A 22,479-nucleotide genomic window follows, 5' to 3' on the forward strand; every position below is an offset into this window, starting at 1 on the left:
GTGAGTGGGGAAATTCTAGAAGGATATACATTAAAATGTTAATAAAGGTTCTCCTTTGGGTGTTTGGGGAATTTTATTTTTTTTTCTTTATGTTTGTTTTCTTTACTTTTCTACAGTGATTAAATTTAATTTATAAATAGGAAAACAAGTCTACAAAACCAATGCCTCTTTGAAATTGTAAACCATAGCCTATCACCTATTTTACTACAAATGCGAAGTCTATTTGCTCCACACATTTTAAATAAATAAATAAGGCAGATCCTTCATACATTTATACTCAGCAAACACATCTTGAGCACTTACTACGTTCTGGGAACTATTACATAAATGATTTTGCTTCAGTGTACCTAGATTCTCCTATTTGCGCCTAAGTATGGCATCAAGGGTATCCACTCTCCCTCTCATATCTTGATCACAACTATCTGCATTTGGATTTTAAATGTTATGTCTAATTATTGAGGGCAATTAAACCCATATTAAAGGCATATCTGATATTATACTACCAATGGTTGGCTTGCCTCAGTGATTTTAGGCTTTGAAGAGTCAGACAAATAAATGTCTCATCAATCACCTCTGTACTGCCCTACTCCTGAAAGTAGGGGGCATGCTGGCCTGAAGTGGATTCTTAAAGTTTATTTCAAAAGGGGAGGGCCACCTCTCAAAACCCAGACCACAGCGGCCACCACCATCAGGTGCAAATTCCCCACTTGTTAAATATTCCTTCTCCTATCTTCCCCCCACCTTTCTTACTCCCTTTCTTTCTGGAACCCTGGGTCCTAACCCTAACCCTCCCTTCTGCTATAAGCCCATCAAATGGGGTGATTTTAGAACCCATTCTCACTGGATCTCCTCTCTTTCCTTTAGACTTCCATGTATGTCTCATTCAGAAAATAATAATAAACAAAACAAAACAAAAAACACACACACCGTGGGGCTTTCACAGCCAAGACAGCTCTTCCCAAAGGGGAGGAAAACAGCTGCTCACCTGTCCCTGGAGACAGAGAAGGGGATGATCCCGCAGCAGTGAATGCCCAGGGGTGCGTGGTGGTGAGGGTGGGGAAGAGAGCAAATCTCTCCCCTCTACACTCTTATTGTGAGGAAGGATCCATCTGATTTTGCTAAAATGAGTGTTAGGAGGATTAAACTCTTCCTGGTACCACTGAAAAACTGCACGGGCACTGTTTGTACAGGCAGGATTTTTCAAATGGGTTTTGCAAAGTAAAAGAACACACACACAGAGGATTTGGCCACATCGCTACAATACCGATTAGAGTCTAAAGCAGACGAGCAGTTATTAGCAGCATTCACTAGCACAGTGCCCAGCACTAACACCGTACTGCCGGCACGACTGCGATTAGACAGGACTCGGTGGGACGAAGCGTGGATCTGATTGGATGGCAACAGTGAGCGCCGAGCGGGGGTGCTGCCCTCCCGTGGTCGGCCGCGGCTTCCTCGGCTAACACTTCGGTGGCGATTAGAGACTTGCGGTACCTGAGCGAGCCCGGTTCACGCACCCGCTGTGAACCTCCACAAGAAAAGGCGGCGGGTACCGCTCTGGGGCCCCGATTCACAGAGCCCGGAGCCTAGTGGCTGGGCGGTGGCGACCGCCGCGTGTGCGCATCACCTCCTCTCACGGGAAGGGCGCTCGCCCTGCGCTCGCGTCCACACTGAGCGTCAGCGGATTGGGCACTCTTGGCGGCGCCCAGGGCCCGAGGCAGCCCTGACCCGGGCAGGGGTGGCGCCCGAGCACCCGCAAGCGCCGGCGCACTGAGGCCCGAACAAAGCGTGGGGGCGGCAACGTCGCGCACCCTGTGGAGGTCACCTAGGAGACCAGGCCGGCCCCGCCCACGGCGTCCGGCAACCTAGACCCGCCAGGGCAGAAAATGGAAGAGCCTCCCGAAGAGGGTCCCGCAGAATCCTTGGCACCTGAAAGCACAGCCAAGTCCCCAGATGACAGCCACACAGATGGCCAGGAAGACAACTGGCAGATCCAGGATGAAGAAGAGGTAGATGACCAGACTGATCCCAGAACGGCTGAGCAGGCTGCCCAAAGAATGTCCGGACAGACTGACCACAAAGGATCTGAACCCACTCGGCGCCAAACATCTGATCAGGCTGATCTCAGAGCCTCCGACCACGCTAATGTTGCTCAGCGTAGTACATCTGATCAGGACGACCAAAGAATGTATGAACAGACAGACAGCAGGACATCTAGCCAAGCCAGTCATGTACAGTCTGAAGAGACTGACAGCCAGATGTTTCCTCCACGTGAACCAAGAACTTCTGAACAGATTGAACGCAGACGGTCCAGCCAGGTTGAAGGAAGAGATTATGGGCAGACTGACCGCAGAATGTCCGACCAGACTGAGCCAAGAGCTTATGAGCAGAGTAACCGTAGATTGTCTAGCCAGTCGGACAGAAGAACTTCTGAACAGATTGACGGTGGATTGTCGGTCTCATCCGAACAAGGAGCCTCTGAACAGATTGGCCGCAGAATGTCCAGCCAGGCTAACAAAAGAACTTCTGAACAGATTGACAGCCGGTTGTCTGGCCTGGTTGAACGAAGAACTTCTGAAAAGACTGGTCACCAAGTTGACCCCATAACATCTCTAAAGACTCAGCAAAAAGTGGATGAGGAAGCTGCTGAAGGAGCTGAGCAGCAAGCTGACGGCAGTGCTGATCACCTTCCCGTGGACAAGGCTGACTACAGTGACCAGATGGATCACTTATTGGCTGAAGAGAATCACTACAAAGACTACCTCGCTGACTATGGAGCAGCTGGCCAGTATGACGACAGAATATTTGCCCAATTTGGTGACATTAAGGGGTACAGAGAGGCTGAGCCCAGAATAGAACCCTGCGAATTTGAGACCAGAGAAATCGACCGTGACAATTCCCCAGTTTCAGAGGAAACAGACACGGAAAGTGCGACCAATGTGCAAGTGTTTGACTCATTTGGTGCCAGATTCGCCAGTAATTTGCAAGCAAAAGACCAAGTCTATTCCCAGAGATTCCCCTGTATCTCATCCAAGTTGGACTATATCATCGGTGGAGAAAAAACTGAAGCCATAGAAACCAAGCCTGTAGGTTAAAGGGGCATTTGATAACCACCTGGGGGATTGGAGGCCAAACCAAGGGTTTGTTGTGGCGGTATGGGGGCAGGAAGAGGGCACGTGTTGAATCAAAGATGAGGAATAAACCTACCTGTTACAGTTTATTCAGGAAGCGCAGGAGATTCCGAAAAGGCAGGAGAAGGGTGGTGGGAACTAGATTTGTTGCCCTCTCTGCTACAGGAAGGCCATTCAGGAAAGATCAATGAGCCAGGATTCAGGAGACCTGGGTTTCAAGTCCTAGTTCTGCTGCTTACTCTGGGACACTAAGTCATTTCCCCTCTCTGGGATTCCTCCAGAGGAAAGTCATTTGGAGTCAGTTGGAGATCCCTGTGAAGGGAAAAGTATTTGAAGTAGATTGGACATGCATAAGGTGCCTCCCGAGACTTGAGGCACATTATGTTGCCAGGAGGATCAGTCAGGTTTGTCATCAGAATGTGTCTTTTCTCCAAGTCCTGGTGTTCAGGTCCCATCAACACCAGATTCCACTGATAATAACAACAATAACAACAAAACTTCCTGGAGCTTTTGAATTTATTAAAGACTCTCTGCTGGGGTGGGGGGGGGGTATTTCTATTTCAGGATGATATTCCAGAATACCAAGAAGGAAGGAAATCTTCTGGATACAATCAAACTTACAGGAGGCAGTTCCCTCCCATTGTATATGAAGATCCTTATCAAGTTTCACTACGATACATGGAGAAGCACCACATTCTGCAAATATTCCAGGTAAACCTCTCAACCCTGTTCTTTAAGAGTGAGTTTTACAGTGATTACAATGTAAAAAACAAACTTGGACCTGGCTTTTAAGAATGGGCCTTTGTATAAAAAGGATATAATCTCATTGAGGAGTCGGTAAGTGCACTGAGATGTATTAAGCAAAAGTAGTAAATGAGAAACACCAAAGAATGGGAGTGCCTGGGGGGCTCAGTCAGTTGAGGGTCTTCGGCTCAGGTCATGATCCCAGGGTCCTGGGATCGAGCCCCACATCGGGCTCCCTGCTCGGCGGGAAGCCTGCTTCTCCCTCTCCCACTCCCCCTGCTTGTGTTCCCTCTCTCGCTGTGTCTCTCTGTCAATTAAATAAATAAATAAAATCTTTTTTAAAAAAAAGTGTGACATTTCCTTGGTCAATAGAGAATTAGAAGAGATTATCACATTTACACCATGTTTTGTTATTTGGTGGGTTGTTTTTGCTTTTGTCTGCCTGACATAGTTATTTTTATGTTAATATCATTACCCAGCAAGGCACAGGTATGTATATTATAACGTGTACATGTAGTAACGTTGTAGTTAGGAGGGTGTAAAATAAAAATGGCCCACCTCAAATGAAAATATGCAAACTGGGAGAAAAAAAACAAAACATTTAAACTGGGAAAGTTTAAGTTTCAAGAAGTAGGGTATAGAGGCAAGAGCACAAATTATGCAATCTGGTAGCCTGAAGCTCCAGCCTAACTTTGCCACTTCTCATCTTTGTGATTTGGAGAAAATTAACTTCAGTGAATCTCCGTTTCCTCATATAAAACAGTGATTTTACTCCATTAACCCTGCTCTATGCCTTTTCTTTCTTAAAATGTCCTTTTGTGGGAGAGTGCTAATGGCTGGGTTTTCTGGCTTTAATCAGAGAACTACTAATTATTAAACTGAAGGATGAAAGCTATTGAAGAAAGTAGAAATCAAATCATTTTATAAATAATTTTCTTCATCTGTCAAGGAAAAACAATACTTGAGAATACAACGTTATTATAAGAAAAATTAGTTATCAAATATGTGTTCAATAGAAACATATATGAAATATGTAATTGGCATGGGTGCGTTAAACGGATATTAAATATTTTACACCTGTAACTTGCCCCATTGTTATTCCCTGCAAATGAGAATTCTGCTTACTTTATTATAATGTTTTGGGTTATTAAACAACAACAAAGTATGGAAGTGAATTTCTGAAGTTTTGTGTATGCTTTCTCATTTATTATTATAAACATGAAACATCTTTTTCACCTTTTAGAATCAAATGCCTCACAAGGAAGTTTCTATGTAAAGACACATCATGTTTTTAATTTACTCAAAAGACTTTTCTTTTGAATAAAGATAAAGTGATTAATTCATTAATTTCTCAGTCTAGCAAAATCACAATTCTCAAAACAAAAACTTTGTCCAAAACTTTCTCACTACCTGTTTGATCTTGGAAGCTAGGAAAATATCCATTGCTATTTATTACTAAATTTTTATTCCTCTAAATTTTACCTTAATTTGCTTAATTTTATCAGTAGTCAGAAAGTAGTTTGTCACTTTGTAGAGATACATAAATTTCTTTAAAAGACTATGGTGCTAGGTTAGTGCAAAACATGGCTTCAGCTAGAACCTGACCACATAACTTTAGCTCAGAACCATAACACGATGCCTCATGCTCTCTCTCAGCAGATCACTGAAAACTTAGTCTATGAAAAACCAGAGGACCCCCTCAGTTTTATGCTGTACCAGGTATGGAATAGGAGAAAGAGAACAGCTTTTAATTCTGTTTATTGTAAAGTACAGCACACGTACACGCACCCAAAACAAAACACATCCAACTCCGTGGGTTATCATGAAGCGAGCACTTATAAACTGTTGAATGCTAATGTCTTTTTAGCATTAGCCACATATTGACGGGTGAATAGTAATCTCTGCAGCGTCCATCTGCTTTTTCCTGGTGACTAAGGCAGCTGCATACCTTTTGTTTATTGGCCATTTGGAAGTACTTCTTTTTCTATTGTATTGCTTGTCTTTTTCTTACTCATTTGTCACAATTTTGTATGTATTCTAGAAGGTGATGAGCCCTTTGTTGCGTTTCTTGCAGGTTTCTTCTCCTGCTCTCTGCCTTCCCTTTTTATCTCTTAAAGGTATCTTTTGATGAACAGAAATTCTTAATTTTGATACAGTCACATTTAACGACCTTTTTAATTTATGATTAGTACTTCTGGTGTCTTCTTTTAGAAGTCTCCTTACTCCAAACTCCTGACATAGCCCCTTATATTATCTCATAGAAGTCTGTGGATTTTTTTTTTTTTTTTTGGGGGGGGGGAGTTAAATTTAGTTTATTTTGCCTTTCACATTGATACCCGGTCACTTCGGAATTGATTTTGTGTACGGGTGTGAGGTGGGATCAAGTTTCATTTTTTTTCCTAATCAGACATCCAACTGACCAAGCACCTTTTATTAAAAAGACCGTATCTCCCATACTGCTTTTTATTTGATTTTGATGGTACATTGCTCCATACAAGACTGTCTTAATTAGTATGCCTTAAAATAAGTCTTAATATCAATCAGAGCAAGTCCTCACATCTTACTTTTCTTTAAAAATATCTTGTTTATTCTTAGGCCTGTGCATTCCCATATCAATATTTAGAGTTACTGTCAAGTCACATACACACACAATCAGAAGCACACCCTGGTGGGATTTTTATTAGGATTGCACTGAATCTGTAGATCAATTTGGGAAGAAGAGTGGCTTGAAACAATGAGTATTTCCAATCCTTTATCCTCTGCATTTATTTAAGTCTTTAATTTCTCTTAGTACAGTTATTTTTTGCATGAAGATTTTACATATTTTTGATAGATTTATTCATAGGTATTTTATAATTTTGATGCTTTTGTAAATAGAAATTTTTAAAAATTTCAGTTTCTATTTGCTGGCATATAGAAATACAGCTAAGTTTTTTGTTGATCTTATATCTAGCAACCTTACTAAATTCAACTCATTAATTCTAAACATGTATATGTAGATACTGTGGGTATTTCTACATATACAATCATATCATTTGCAAATAGTGACAGTTTTATTTGATCTTTCTAATCCTTATCTTTTTTTTCCACTTGTCTTATTCCATTTATTATGTATCTTCTCTTTGCCTCTTCAGATCCACCTTTTGCTCTTTTCTACCCTACAAAGTAGCTAATCCATATGGACTAGATCAACAGGCTCTCCTACCTTCTGACTTCTGGTTGGGTTAAGCCAATGGAAAACCCTGGAGGAAGATTAGGAAGAAAGAGAGTGAGATCAGGTTTATTTCCCTGGTCTTTTTCCTTATGATCTGTCTTGAGTTTTCTGGAAGTCCCTGCTCCTCTCAAGACATCTCTTTACTTCTGAATTCCAGTAATGTCCCCTCCTCTTGACCTTCAAGGTTAAGGGGTTAGCTCCCTTTTACTAGCTTTGGATTATTGTGTTATCTTCTGTGACTCCCTTATGCCTAATTCTTTTATTTTTTTTTTAAGATTATTTCTTTATTTATTTATTTGACAGAGAGACCGTGAGAGAGGGAACACAAGCAGGGGGAGTGGGAGAGGGAGAAGCAGGCTCCTGGCTGAGCAGGGAGCCCGATGTGGGGCTCGATCCCAGGACCCTGGGATCATGACCTGAGCCGAAGGCAGACGCTTAACGACTGAGCCACCCAGGCGCCCCTGCCTAATTCTTTTAAATGAACCCTTTCTGAATGAACCTTCCTTGAATTCTTCTATTTTGAAAGTGCCGTCTATTTTCTGTTGGGACACTGACTGATACAGTACACTGGTTAGGGATCTCCAGTCGAATTAATATTGAATAGAAGTAGCTACAGTGGTTCACTTTGCTTGCTCTTGATCTTTAAAAAAAAAGTTTTCCCTATTTAACCGTTACGTATGATGTTTGCGCTGTTCTATAGATACTAGTAATCATATTAAGGAAGTTCTTGTCTAATCTGTTTTCTGAGAGTTCTTCATCATGAATCATTAACTTTATCAAACTATTTTTCTATAGCTTTTGAGATGATTGCATGATTTTTCTCCCTTATTCTGGTAATGTAGTAAAATATGTCTATTTTCATTTCTAAAGCTTTTTAAGCATACATACAGGAAATTATACAGATCAAGACTGTACAATTTGACTAATTATCACTAATTTAATAGACCCATGAAACCACCCACCAAGTCAAGAGACAGAATGTTACCAGCTCCTCAAACCCCACATGGTGCCTATTTCCAATCACTACCCTTTCTCTTCCACAAAATAACCACTATTCTGACTTCTAGTTTAGTTTGGCTTTTTTAGATTTTCATATAAATGAAATCTCAAATATTATGTACTATTTGGGGGCTGACTACTCTTGATCAACAGTATGTTTATGAGATTCATTCATCTTGTGCATATTCATTCCTTTTCATTTCTGTATTCTCTATTCTGAGTTAGACTTTTGGTTGTTCTGAATAATGCTGCAGTGAACATTTGTGTACTTACCTCTTGGTGCATATGTACGTGCATTTCTGTTGCGTTCAGACCTAGAAACGGAATTGCTAAGTCCCAGGGTATTGACATAAGTTCAGCTTTAAAAGATGGCTGCCCAAAAGTTTTCCAAAGTACTTGATCAGTTTATACTCTCACTTAAAGTGGCATTGTTCTAGTTTTCTTCACGTTTCTTGTGCCATGGTACTTTGAACTTCTAGGAACTGTAGGCTCATGGTTTTCATCATATTTGGAAAGGTATCAGCCACTATTTCTTCAAACATTCTTCTGTCCCAGCCTCCTCCTCTAAGAACTCAATTACACATATAATGGGCTCCTTGAAGTTGTCTCACAGCTCACTTGATTCTCTTTATTAAAATTTTTTTCCTCTCTCTGTATCATTTGGGATACTTTCTATCACTATGTCTTCAAGTTTTCTAATCTTGTCTTCTGCAGCATCTAAAGTACCATTAATAATAAAGTGCCAGTGTGTTTCTCACTACATACATCATAATTCTGTAGTTTCATCCCTAGGAGTTTAGTTTGTGTCTTTTCTAGAGTGAAGATATCTCTACTTTACTTTTTGTGCATGGAGAATACAGTTATAGTAACGGTTTTAATTTCCCTGCTTCTTTATATGTCTGGTAATTTTTTTTATTGAGATATAATTGACACATAACATTGTATTAGTTGTAGGTATATGCCTGGTAATTTTTGATTGGTGTAAGATCAATTTTTGATTGGTGTAAGTGAATTTTGCCTTGGTGGGTACTGGATTTTTTTGTATTCTTGTAAATATTCTTAGACTTTATTTTGGGGCCCAGCTAATTTACTTGGAAACAGCTTGGTCTTTTGAGATTTTGCTTTTAAGATTTTTTTTTTAGAGGAGCAGAAGAGTTTTCAGTCTAGGGCTAATTATTCCTATATACTGAGGCAATTGAGTATTGAGTATTCTACCCAATGCCCCATGAATCATGAGGTTTTCCAGTTTGACTGGTGGTAATAGGCACTATTCCTATAGATCAATTTTCCATGGCTTCTGCTAGTTTTCTCACACACATGCACTGATGGATTTGCAGAGGACAATTTGAAGGTGACTTTCTGCAGCTTTCCAGAGTGCTTTCTGTGCCATTCTCTCATCTCTGGCACTCTGCCCTGTGAACTATAACTGCCTTGGTTTCCCCAGGATCTCAGCTCCATCTTCTCAACTCAAGGGTCTGCCGAGTTCCTCTTGGGTTTTCGTTCCCTACACTAACACCAGGACATTTTCTGAAAACAGCAAGGTACATGCACATTTATGATTATTATGTCTTTCTGATTAATTGACTCTTATCATTATGAAATGTCCATCTTTCTCCTTGGTAATATTCTTTGCCTCTGATATTAATATAGCCAGTCCAGGCTTCATATCTTACAGTTTACTTGGTATATTTTTTTCATCCATTTATTTTCAACCTATCTATGCTTTATATTTAAATTGTGTCTCTTGTAAGTACTACATAGTTGGGTCTTTATTATCCTTTCTGATAATCTTTCCTTTTTAACTGAACCATTTAGGACAAGGGTAGGCAAACTATGGACCACCTGGTTTTAAATGGCCCACAAGGTTAGAAAGAATTTACCCTTTTAAAGTGGTTGAAGAGGAAGGAGGAGGAGGAGAAGGAAGGAGAAGAGAAATAAGTGCAAGGGGGAGGGGGACTCATCAACAGCAACAGATAGTTTGTGTCCTGCAAGGCCTAAAATGTGTACTATCCAGCTCTTTTCAGAAAAAGTTTGCCAACCCCTGGTTTAGACGATTAACATTTAACCTAATTATCAATATGGTTGAATTTAGAGCTCTCATTTTATTATTTTTCTTTTTGTCTCTTTCATTCTTCTGTTCGTCTTTTATCGCCTTCTGTTGGATTATTTGAATAATTTCAGTATTCTACTTTAATTTGTGTATTGGCTTTTAGCTGTACCTCTTATTATTTTTTAGTGATTGCTCTAGGGATTGCAATATATATTCCTAGCTTTCCACAGTATAAAATTAATACTTGTATCACTGCACATGAAAAGGAAACTTTATAATCATATAGGGTCCTTTACTCCCATCTGTTCTTTTCTGTTAAACTTGTCGTATCTATCACTTTCTACATAAGTGAAAACCCCCACAAGACAATAATTTTGGCTTTAAATAATCATATGTATTTTAAGGAACTTACAAGAAAAAAGTCGTCTTTTACATTTATCCAGATAGTTTCTGTTTCTAATGTTCTTCCTTCCTTAGTGAATTTTCATGTTTCTCTCTGAAGTTATTTCCTTTCAACCTGAAAAACTTTCTCCAGCATTTTTTGTATTGCAGCACTGCTGGCAAAGAAGACTCTTGGTTTTCTTTTACCTGAAAATCTCTGACACATTCCTTCTCATAGAACATTTTTGCTGGCTAGAGAATTCTGAATTGACTTGTCCAGCTCTTAAAAATGTAGTTTCACTCATTCCTGGCCTTCATAGTTTTGGATGAGAAATCCGTAGCCTTCCAAATTGTTGTTCCCCTGTACGTACTGGGCCATTTGTCTCTGACTGCCTTCATCATCTTCTCATTTTCTTTAGTTTCCAGAGGTTTTACCATGATGTTCATTGGAATTTATGATTTTGGGGGTTAGCTGAGCTGCTTAAATCTTATAAATTTTTACCTTTCACCAAATTTTGGAAGTTGTCTGCCAGTTTCTTCAGATATTTTCCTGCCTCATTCTTTCTCTCTCCCTCTTTTCTTTTTGATACTCAAATTAACCTTATATTAGACCTTTTAGTATTATCCCACAGATGCCCTAAAGTTCTCTTCATTTCTTTCAAGTTTTCTTGCTCTCCAGGTCAAATAACTCCTTGGCTCTATTTTCAAGCTCACTGATTCTTTCTTCTGTCATCTATATTCTCTATTAAGCCCATCCAGTGATTTTTTTTTTTTTTCAGTTCTGAAATTTCTGTTTGGTCCTTTTCTTTATTTCTATTTATCTTCTGGGATATTTTATATTTTCTTTGATTTCCAGTATATTTTCCTTTACTTCATTGAGCATAGGTACAATAACTACATTAAAATGCTTATCTGATAATCTCAACATTGGATCATCTTGGAGTTGGCTTCTGTTGATTGTCTTTTCCATTTATTTTTAAAATTTTATTATGGTAAGAGCATTTTACATGAGATCTACCCTCTTAACAAATTATTAAGTGTATCTTACATTATTACTGACTATGGGTACAATGTCATATAGTAGATCTCTAGAGCTTATTCATCTTGCTTACCTAAGACTTTGTCCATTAATTAGTAACTCTCCATTTCCCCCTCTCCCTAACCATTGGCAACCATCCTTCCATTCTTTGATTCTGTGAATTTGCACTTTAGATACCCCATGTAAGTGAGATGCAGTATTTGTCTTTCTGTGACTGGGCTATTTTACTTAGCATAATGTCCTTATTCATCCATATTGTCACATATTGCGGACCTTTGTTCTTTTTTGAGACTGAATAGTATTTTATTATGTGTGTATAACACATTGTCTTTTTCCATTTATCTGTTGACTGACATTTAGATTGTTTCCACATCTTGGCTACTCCGAATTGTGCTGCAATGAACATATCTCTTCAAGATCCTGATTTCAATTATTTTGGATAAATACAGCAATCCCAGAAGTGGAATTGTTGGATCATATGTAGTTCTATTTTTAATTTTTTGAGGATTCTCCATACTGTTTTCCATAGTGGCTACACTATTTTTGCATTCCCACCAATAGTGGGCAAAGGTTCCAATTTCTCCACATCCTTGCCTACATGTATTGTCTTTGTTGTTTTATAATAGTTATCCCAACTGGTGTGAGATAATGTCTGGTGGTGGGTTTTGATTTGCATTTCCATCATGATTAGTGACACTGAACATTTTTTCATATACCTGTTGGTTATTTGTATGTCTTCTTTGAAGAAATGTCTATTCGAATCCTCAGCCCATTTTTAAATTAAGTTATTAGTTTTTTTACTATTGAGTTGTAGGTATTACAATATATATTTTGGAGATTAACCCTTTATCAAATATATGGCCTGCAAATATTTTCTCCCATTCTGTGGGTGACCTGTTCACTCTGTTGATTGTTTCTGTTGCTATGTGGAAGATTTTTAGTTTGGTGTAGTCCCACTTATTTATTTTTGTTGCATGTGCTTTGGGTGTCATATCCGTGAAATAATTGCCAAGACAGTGCCGTGAAGCTTTCCCTCTACATTATTTTCTAGGAATTTTACAGTTTCAGGCCTTATGTTTAAGTATTTAATCCGTTTTGATTATTTTTATTAAGGGTCCAATTTCATTCTTTTGTGCGTGAACAGCACCATTTGTTGAAAAGAGTTTCCTTTCCCTCTGTGTATCTTTGGGACCCTGTTGAAGATCTGTTGACTGTGTATGTATGGATTTATTTCTGGGCTCTCTATTCTGTTCTATTGGTCTGTATATCTGTCATTATACTGGTACCATATTGTTTTTATTACTGTAGCCTTGTAATATATTTTAGAATAAAGAAGTGTGATGCCTCCATCTTTGTTCTTCTTTCTCCAGCTTAATTTGGCTATTCAAGGTCTTTTGTGGTTCTATAAGAATTTTAGAATTTTTTTTTCTATTTCAACATTCACTGGAGGAATATGACAGAACTCAGTCTACATAACATACTACTCACAATATTCATACTATGATCTAAAATTATGCTACTTACAAAAAAACCTAGGAGATGCAATCCATTTTAAGTGGAAAAGATGATTTTACATCTTCCTTTTTGGTTTGGATACCTTTTATTTCTTTTCCTTGCCTAATTGCTCTGGCTAGAACTTCTAGTACTATGTTCAAGTGGCAAGAGTGGGTATTTTTGTCTTGTTCCTGAACTTAGAGAAAGAGCTTTCAGGTTTTCACCACTGAGTATGATGACAGCTGTAGGCTTTTCATAGATGGCCTTTATTATGTTGAGGTAACTTCCTTCTATTCCTTCTTTTTTGAGAGATCTTATCATGAGAGGGTGGTAAATTTTGTCAAATTTTTTTTGATCTATTAAGACAATCGTGTGATTTTTATTCTTCATTTTACAAATGTGGTGTATCACATCAAATGATTTTTGTTCATAGTATACAGGTGTTATTTGCAGGCTTCATTTTGTAAGTGCTTATTCTTGCGTATAGGAAGCAGCTCTTACTTTTTTGTATAAAACATATGCATTTAAGGTTTTATCACATAAGTCTAACTATGTGGTATTTTCACTTATTTAGTTCAAAATCGTTTCTAATTTTCATTATGTTTCTTTTACAACTCATGGGTTTAGGGACATTATTTATATAAATTACCAAATACTGGATTTTATAATTGCCCTTTGGTTAATGATTTTTAAGTCAACTGCACTTTATTTATAAAACAAGATTTCAAATATTTGAAATGTGTTGACTTGCTTTATGATGCAACATATGGTTAACTGTGAATGAACTAATTGGGGTTGAAAAAGTGTAACTGCAATTATTAGAATATATCCATTAGATCAAGTGTTCTAAATATATCCATTAGATCAAGTTTGCAAATTATATTGTTCAAGTCTTCCAATATGATTGTGAATTTGCCTGTCTCCTTTAGTTCTGTTAATTTATGCTGTGTGTATGTAGTTAAGATTATGTTATTAGGCACGTATGAATTAGAATTCTTATCTTTTTCTGGTGACTTGAACTTTTTTATCATTTAGAGGTATATCATGAATCCTAATGACTCTATTCAGTATTGTTATAGCTACATCGGATTTATTGTAGTCAATGTTTAAATGATATAATATCCTTATTACTTTTAACTTTAAGTTTTAAATGCCTTTCTTATAAATAGCATATAATTTTTATCATTATTCAAATCTGACAAGTTTTTAATTTTAACCCATTTATATTTGATGTTATTAAAGATTATTTGGGTTTACATCTAAAGTCCAACTATATGCTATTTTTTCTACCTGTTCTGTTTCTTTTTCTACTTTTTACCTCCTTTTATCACTCCATTTTTCTATTAGTTTAGAAGTTATGCACTCTGAATTTTTTTTGTTGGTTTCCCATTAGGGTAATTTCAAAAAATTGATAGGCTTTCTATTTTTAGAGTAGTCTTTAGGTTTACAGAAGAACTAAGCAGAAAGTACAGTGAGTTCTCATGTACTCCCTTCTCCTTTCCCCATTTTCTACCCCTAGTTTCCCCTGTTATTGACACCTTGAATTGGTGTGGCACATTTCTTACAGTGATAAGCCAATATTGATATATTATTATTAACTGAAGTCCATGGTTTACGTTAGGATTCTGTCTGTGTTGTGAATTCTATAGGTTTTGGCAAATGTATATGATATGTATCTGTAATTACAGTATCACACAGAATAGAGTCACTGCTCTAATAATTACTTTTAATATTTTTAATGGGGGTGCCTGGTGGCACAGTTGGTTAAGCATATGACTCTTGGTTTTAGCTCAGGTCATGACCTCAGGATTGCCCAAGATTGAGCCTTGGGTGGGGCTCCACACTCAGCACAGAGTCTGCTTGACACTCTCTCTCCCTCTGCCCTTCCCCCCGGCTCTCTCTGTCTCTGTCTCTCTCTCAAATAAGTAAACATATCTTTAAAATATATATATTTTTTAATGGTTCCCCTGCAATTACAACAGGTATTCTTGACTTATCAAAGTCTGAATTATTTGTACTAGGTCAGTACAAGGACTTTTGTATTTTAAATTTCTATATATTTTAACCCCTCAAGTTATGGTAATTCCAAGTTGACCAAAATTGCAAGTGGAAAAAAATTCTTTTTCATTCTCTTCAGGTACAGGAAATGATAGAAAGCAGAGACAAAAGTGAAACCTACAAAGAATGAATTTCTCCTCAACATTGCTTACAACCCTCAGTATCAACACTATGTTCTGTCTCTCACTCCGAAAAATGATTTTTGAATGGTCATTGGTAGTGACTCTGCCTAAATATGTTCTTAATTTTTAAGTAAAACTCTATAGGGTATCTACTTCAAGAATTCACATGATAGTTACAGATATCTCTGACTAATCATACAAAATATATACATGTTTTACTTATCCATGCATTGGTATTTCAGTACTCATTCCTCCAAAGCACTGCACAATAGTCAGTTTACAAATCTCAAGGAGGATCAAGAAAAGAATATGAACAATTTATACACAGGTCTCATAAAGCATACAAATCTATCATATCTCCAAGCTGTTTATAAAATTTTCAATCAGAAAATATGTGGAAAATAATTTTTAACAGCCCTTTTTTCCCCTCTCTTAATGGAAGGTGATTGTCGTAATCTCTTTTTTCTTGTCTTTTAATACCTCCAACGTATTTTTACTATTTTCCTCTTTGATCCTGCCTGTTATATTCTGCTATTAGTAGAGGGGATTTAATCTAATCCTAGGGATAGCAATCTTCTGATTTTTAACCTACAGCAAAATTCAAACACATTATACTGCTGTGTACACACCTGTGGGAGAGGCAGAATCACACTTCCTCATTACCTTTATCCCCTGAGGAGTATCGACATTGTATGGACTCTGTAACCAGTGGAACTGGTATTTAAAAGCAAAAAGCCTTAACATGGTCTGTCTGGTATGAGAGTATCTGCCCAGCAATCATAACTGAGATGATCAGCTAATACTATTTTTGGAAGCTGAACCTGTTGTTTAATTTCTATTTGAACATTAAAGCAGACTTGATTTTTTATACTGGTGACTTGGTGTGATTATGTGCCTGCATCACAATGAATTAAGTTTCTATTTGAACGGTCAAGCACAAATCCTACTTTTTTTATACCTGAACTTCATTTCTAATAATTATACCAAAAAATCTCCTGCTGACAACTTCAGAGTTTATTTAGTTCCTTCAGTTGTCCACAAAATGTGCATGTGCTCAGACTCAATAAATGTTCTCTGCTCGGGTAGGCAGCTTGTCTGTTGATTGTGGGCTAGCAAAACCAAGTGAAAGCTGGATAACTTATGGGAAAAGTTTGAGTGACATGACTAAGGTTATAGTCAGTTGGTTGAACAAAATAACCCAAAGATTATTAGTGTTTGAAAACTTGGATGTTATTAGTAACATCTGAAATTAAGTATTAAATTTAGTTCACTGATTTTCAGCCCTAACGCCAGACAGCTTTAATATACTTCTCAAAGCAGAACACTTCAGACCAGACCTCCCCAGTCATTTCAGCCCTTCTCATTGGCGTTCTGTGATACATTTCACAACTGTCATTTTGACCTTTTGCCAATGAGGCAGTGGACCAGAGGGGATGAGCTTAATGTGGCCCCATAACCCTATATGAACACATGTGACTGAAAGGAGAAGGAAGATGGGAGATCAAGGCTCACTTTCAGTGACTCAGGCTGTCTACTAAAAGAGCTGTCTAGAAGTAGAAGATCAATCAGCTAAAAGTATATTCAGTTCTTAGTCCCTAAGTGGTAAGAAGTAATCCCAGGCCCAGAGTAAACACTAAAGGTGAGAATCTAGGCGGAACGAGCTGTCGGCTAACAGGGGAAGTGGAGTCTCAGAGAAGGCCTTTTGCAAGTAGAGCTGACAGAGGACACAGATGGCCATGTGGAAGAAAATGTCATGGGGAGTAAAAGTTACAGTGTCAGAACAACCAGAGATCAAAAGATGTGATCCACCTTGAGGGAATTCAAGGATTCTTCTGAAGAAGGAGTTACTCCTACAGCTATGAGGTGTGAGTGTTCCAAGTGTTAAATGAGATAACATGTAAAAGCACTTAGAACACTGCCTGGCACTGTTAGCTCTTATTATTTTAGTGCTATTCTTATCCACAATATTAACATTCCATTTTACTTGAGCAATCGCAATGACCTTCCCTCACTGCATTCCCCACCAGCCCAATCCCACTGAAACAGAAAGGAAAGCTCCTAGACCAGTTTTCCTGGACCTCTCCCCTCCCCTCTTCCATTTAAAGAATAAATGTGAGACATCATTTATCATTAGGGAAATGGAAGTCAAAACCAAGATGAGCTACCACTTCACACCCACTAAGATGGCTGTAATCAAAAAGACTAACCATAACAAGTGTTGACAAGGATGTGGAAAAATTAGAATACTATACCCTGTCAGTGGGAACGTAAAATGATACAGCCACTTTGGGAAACAGTCTGGCAATCCTTCAAAAAGTTAAATGTCATATTATCATATGACTTAGCAATTCCACACCTAGGTATATACCCAAGACAACTGAAAATATATGGCCTTACAAACCTTGTACACGCATGTTCCCAACAGCATGTGTAATAACCAAAAAGTGGAAACAATGCAGGTGTCCAGCAAGTGATGAATGGATTTTAAAAATGTGATAATCGCCAGATGAATGGAGAAACAAAATATCATAAATACATACGAAGGAATAGTATTCAGCCTTATAAAGGAAGGAAATTCTGTCACAGGCTACAATATGGGTGAACCTTGAGGGAATTATGCTAAGTGAAATAAACCAGCCACAAAATGACAAACAGTGTATGATTCCACTTATGTAAGGTATCTAAAGTAGGTCAGATTCATAGAAACAAAGTAGGCTATCAGGGACTGGGGGGAGGGAAAATAGGGAATTGTTTAGCAGGCATAGAGTTTCAGTTTTGCGAGATGGAAAAGTTCAGGAGGTTTGCTGCACAGCAGTGTGAATGTACTTAATACCACTGAGCTGTATATTTAAAAATGGTTATGATAGTCAATATCATGTGATATGTTTTTATCACAATTTTAAGAAACGAAAAATGAAAAAAATGTGATATATGTATACAGAATATTACTTAGTTATAAAAAGGAATGAAGTACTGATACACAACTATGACTTGGATGAACCTTGAAAACATTCTGCTAAGTGAAAGAAGCCAGACACAAAGGCCACACATTATATGATCCCATGTATGTGACATGTCAAGCATAGGCAGATCCATAGAGATAGAAAGTAGATTCGTGGATGTCAGAGGCAAAGGAGGGAGGGTAATGGGGAATGAACGCAACAAGGATGAGGTTTCTTTTGGGGGTGATGATAATGTGCTGGAATCAGATAGTGCTCTAAAAACCTTGAATTATGCACATCAAAAGGGTGGATTTTATGGTATATGAATTATATATCAATAAAGCTGTTATTTAAAAAAGAATAAGTGTGGACGTTAATATTTTTAAGTCCACTTTATGACAGAGGAGAGTGAAGGAGAAACTCAGAATCAGAAACAGGAATATCTGAGCCTTCCAGGAGAATTATCCTATATCCTCCATTCTTTACAAATTCCCTTCTTTTACTCTTTGGTCTCTTGCATATGCTTTATTTTTTTGAATTAGCCTCCTATTACTTCATACACATGCACCTGTGTGTCCAGCTTTCTTGAGATCTAATGGACATATAACATTGTGTGAGGTGTACAATGTAATGATTATAAATACATGTATATAGTGTGAAATGATTTCCACAATAAATCCTATTATTTCTTGACTAACTTACTCTGTTTTACTCACCCAGTCTCCTCCACTTACCTTCTTTTTTTTCTTATGTAATCAATGTGAATATATATATAAGTATATTAGTGCAATTATGTCTGTTTTTGTGCTCGTGTGTCTAGATATATTTTTGTTGACAGAGGTGTGACCAAGTGTGTTTCCAGGGATCTGTGTATCTATGCTGGAATCTTCGTGTCAGTTGTTTGGGAATAATGTAAGACTAAAACTCAGAATTGTGGTTTTTTATGTGTGGCAAACAATACTAGTGCGCCAGTGCCTTATTAGGCTCTCAAAAGGCTATTTTTTTTCTTGTAGCATTGGCAGAATTTGCAGTACACTAACATCAGAGAGAGAGTGGTAGTTTGGCCTGTTGTTATGAATGGAGGGGATTCGCATAGACAGAGTTAAGTTGTCTGCCTAATTCTGTGTTGTAATTTTGTTTAAAAAAGAAAAAGCAGTTATTCTCAAACTCCATTAAAATTACAGTAAAGATTTACAAAAAGAAGGAAATCCATCTTGATACTCAAAGCAGGAGAGACAGAAACCAGATATTTTTGTGATTTCTGAAAACAGAAAGCAGATGGGACAGATAGAGCAGGGCCGAAGTTCCACCTCAAAACCCACAAAGGAGGGAGATGTTTTTCCAGGCAGAGCTTCAGAGGCCCCAAATGCAGTGTGGGCAGACGTGGGGGAAAGGAGTGAGCTGTGAGTAACAAAGGACTCCTCCTTTCTCGTGACCTTCACACTCAGTTTTAGTCACCTACCCCCAGAGCCACATCGTGTGATCACCAAAACTGCTCCAAAGTGAAATCACTCATAGAGTCAAATGACACATCCAGAAAGGACACAGAACCTGGAGAATTTATAGGGAAGATCTGTGTCAAATTTTTATATTGAGAAAAAAGTGGGGATAATTTTCCAACCTCAAAAATGTCCAACCCCAGATTGATCAAATAAATTATGACACATCTATGTAATGAGATTCTATGCACCCAATTAATGTTGCTGGACTAACTGTTTAATTATGTAGACGAGTATAGTTGGATCTACTCCATACCACATAGCATACATACGCATACATAACTGTATACATATACACCTAAAGAGTTAAGTAGAGAAAGACAGACTGAAAGAAATAAAAGAATTGGGAAATACAAAATCTTGAGTTGGAAAGCCCTTTTTAAGCATAATGCCAAAGGTAAAAATCATTAAGGGAAATATTTATAAAATTGACATGAAAAATTAAAATATGAAAGAAAGTTAGCAAAAATGCAAATGATTAATCAAGAGTAATAGTTGTGGTGAACGTGGCAGGTCAATATCCTAAAGATATGACAAGTTTCCACAAATCAATTTTTAAAACCGTAAATGCTCCCAGTCAAAAAAGAAGGCCAAGAACATGAATGGAACATTTATTGAAGGAAACATGTAAATAGCCAAAGAAATATAAATTTAAAAAAAATTAGATATCAATTAAATATTATTTTAGAAAAAAAAGTTTTTTTAAGATTTTATTTAGTTATTTGACAGAGAGAGACACAGTGAGAGAGGGAACAGAGGCAGGGGGAATGGGAGAGGGAGAAGCAGGCTTCCCGTGGAGCAGGGAGCCCGATGCAGGGCTCCATCCCAGGTCCCTGAGATCATGACCTGAGCCGAAGGCAGACGCTTAGCCAACTGAGCCACCCAGGCCCCCCGACAAAAAATTTTTTAAAGATGGCACCTAACCTGGCTAAAAGTGCAGATAAATGGGCCTTTTCTTACACTGTTGTGGAGTATATACATTTTATAACCTTTCTGGAATTCAGTTGGATCACATAATTCCAAACATCCTCTTTAGTCAGAAGTTCTAATTCTAGGAATTTATACTAAGGAAATAACAAAATGTGTTTAAAATTTTATGTATAAGAATATTCACAACATTATTTTATAATACTGAAAAATTGCAAATCTAAATTTTCAACCTTTGGGATTCAGTTAAATACATAATAGCATATTCATATGGCAGGATATAATGTGTCCATTAAAATTATGTTGTAGAATAATCCCAGAGGGAAATGTCTGCACCATATTATAAGTGAAAATAACTGGTTTAGAAGACTTTAAATAAGTTATGATCCCAATTACGTGGGGGAAATGCAAAGAAGAAAGATCAGAAGTGCCATAAGGGCAGGGATTGCGTCTGTTTAATGCCTGCTAGAACTGTGCCTGACACATAATAGTACCTCAAATAGTTCCTGAATGAATGATTCTGCACCAAAATATGTATTGTATTTATCACTGGATAAGGAAGTATAGTGATTTTTATTTTCTGCATAGCACATGCATTCATTTTGTTATCAGAATAGAATAATGAATATTTTAAAAGCAGAGAATAATTTAGAGCAATACATAAAGAAATGCAGATCCCTTCATAAAACTGGCACTTTGGTCACGCACTTTTGGCTCTTCTCAAGCATTATTTAATGCAATGGATTTTTTTTTTTTTTCCACCAGGACAAATTCACCCTAAACCTTCCAAATCAGAAACTCATTCATTCATTTTAAACTATTCTAGTTTCAGTGAGGCAGCGAAGGCAGAGGAAGAAAAACAACAAATAAATAAACAAGGTAATGCCAGCCTGATTATTTTTACGAAGGAAATAAACCATGTTTATATGAGCGAGAGTAACTGGAGTGGAGAGGGCAGGCCACTCTAGGAAGGGCCATCAGGAAAGGCTTGTCAGAGGAAGTGAGGGTAGAGTGGCACCTGAAGGAGGACAAGGAGGCAGCCCAGAAGCGCCAGGGAAACGGATTACCACTCACGGGAATGGCAAGTGTGAAAGCCATGTGTTTGGAGCACACATAGGATGAAAGTCGTGCCCAGTGAAGTTGGTGAATACATGAGCCACTTATAAGCCACAGTGAGGAGCTTGGATCCTACTCTTGAGCACAAAAAGAAGACACTGAACCGTTTTCAGGAGGGGAACCACAAAGTCTGATTTACATTCTTAAACGTTCTCAGGACACTTCTGATTAAGAGTATAGCTTTACACCGCATCACAGAATTTTCTGCCCCCAATATCTAATAAAATAAACAAAAACTTTACAAAATCAGAGGCATATATTCTTACTAAATATCAAATTAAGAGAGGCCACAGACTAATTCACTATTCTTCAAGAGCTGGTGGCCAAGGAGAGAAAAAGAAGGTTCCAGGAGAAAAGCAGAGAAACACACCTGTACTTGTAAGAAGACAAAGATCTGGAATTCTTATTATTGTCCTTAAATCTAGACAGTGTTGCTTTATCCTGTTGAACCCTCTAACCAGGAAGTAGTGGGAATGAGTGAAAGGTGAGGAGGGAGGGGCTGAGTCCTAATGGCGGTACAGTTTCAGAGCCAGATTCAGAATTGAGAGCTGGACCCAGTTCTGGAGTTTTCTAACGCAACTGGTCAGGCCCAAGAGGAGACAGCAAAGGGGACTGGGAGGGAGCAAGCAGAGAACTTGGTGAAGCATGAAAGAATATGGTATCATGGAAGCCAGAAGAAGAGAGTAGTATGAGAAGAATGGAGTCATCAGCTATACGAGTTGCTTCTGAGTGACCAAGTAAAATGAAGACAAAGAAGTGTCTCCTG

General features: G+C 38.0%; 1 protein-coding gene across 1 annotated transcript; it reads left to right on the plus strand.

Moving 5' to 3' along the window:
* The first annotated feature begins 1,222 nt into the window (after positions 1-1,222).
* TEX55 (testis expressed 55) lies at positions 1,223-5,085 on the plus strand. The gene is made up of 2 exons (XM_036066808.2): positions 1,223-3,083; positions 3,693-5,085. The coding sequence occupies exons 1-2, from the start codon at positions 1,884-1,886 to the stop codon at positions 3,918-3,920; spliced, it is 1,428 nt and encodes a 475-aa protein (XP_035922701.2). The 5' UTR covers positions 1,223-1,883; the 3' UTR covers positions 3,921-5,085.
* The last annotated feature ends 17,394 nt before the right edge of the window (positions 5,086-22,479 follow it).

This window comes from Halichoerus grypus, chromosome 1, assembly GCF_964656455.1.
Source record: "Halichoerus grypus chromosome 1, mHalGry1.hap1.1, whole genome shotgun sequence".
NCBI classification, from domain to species: Eukaryota; Metazoa; Chordata; class Mammalia; order Carnivora; family Phocidae; genus Halichoerus; species Halichoerus grypus.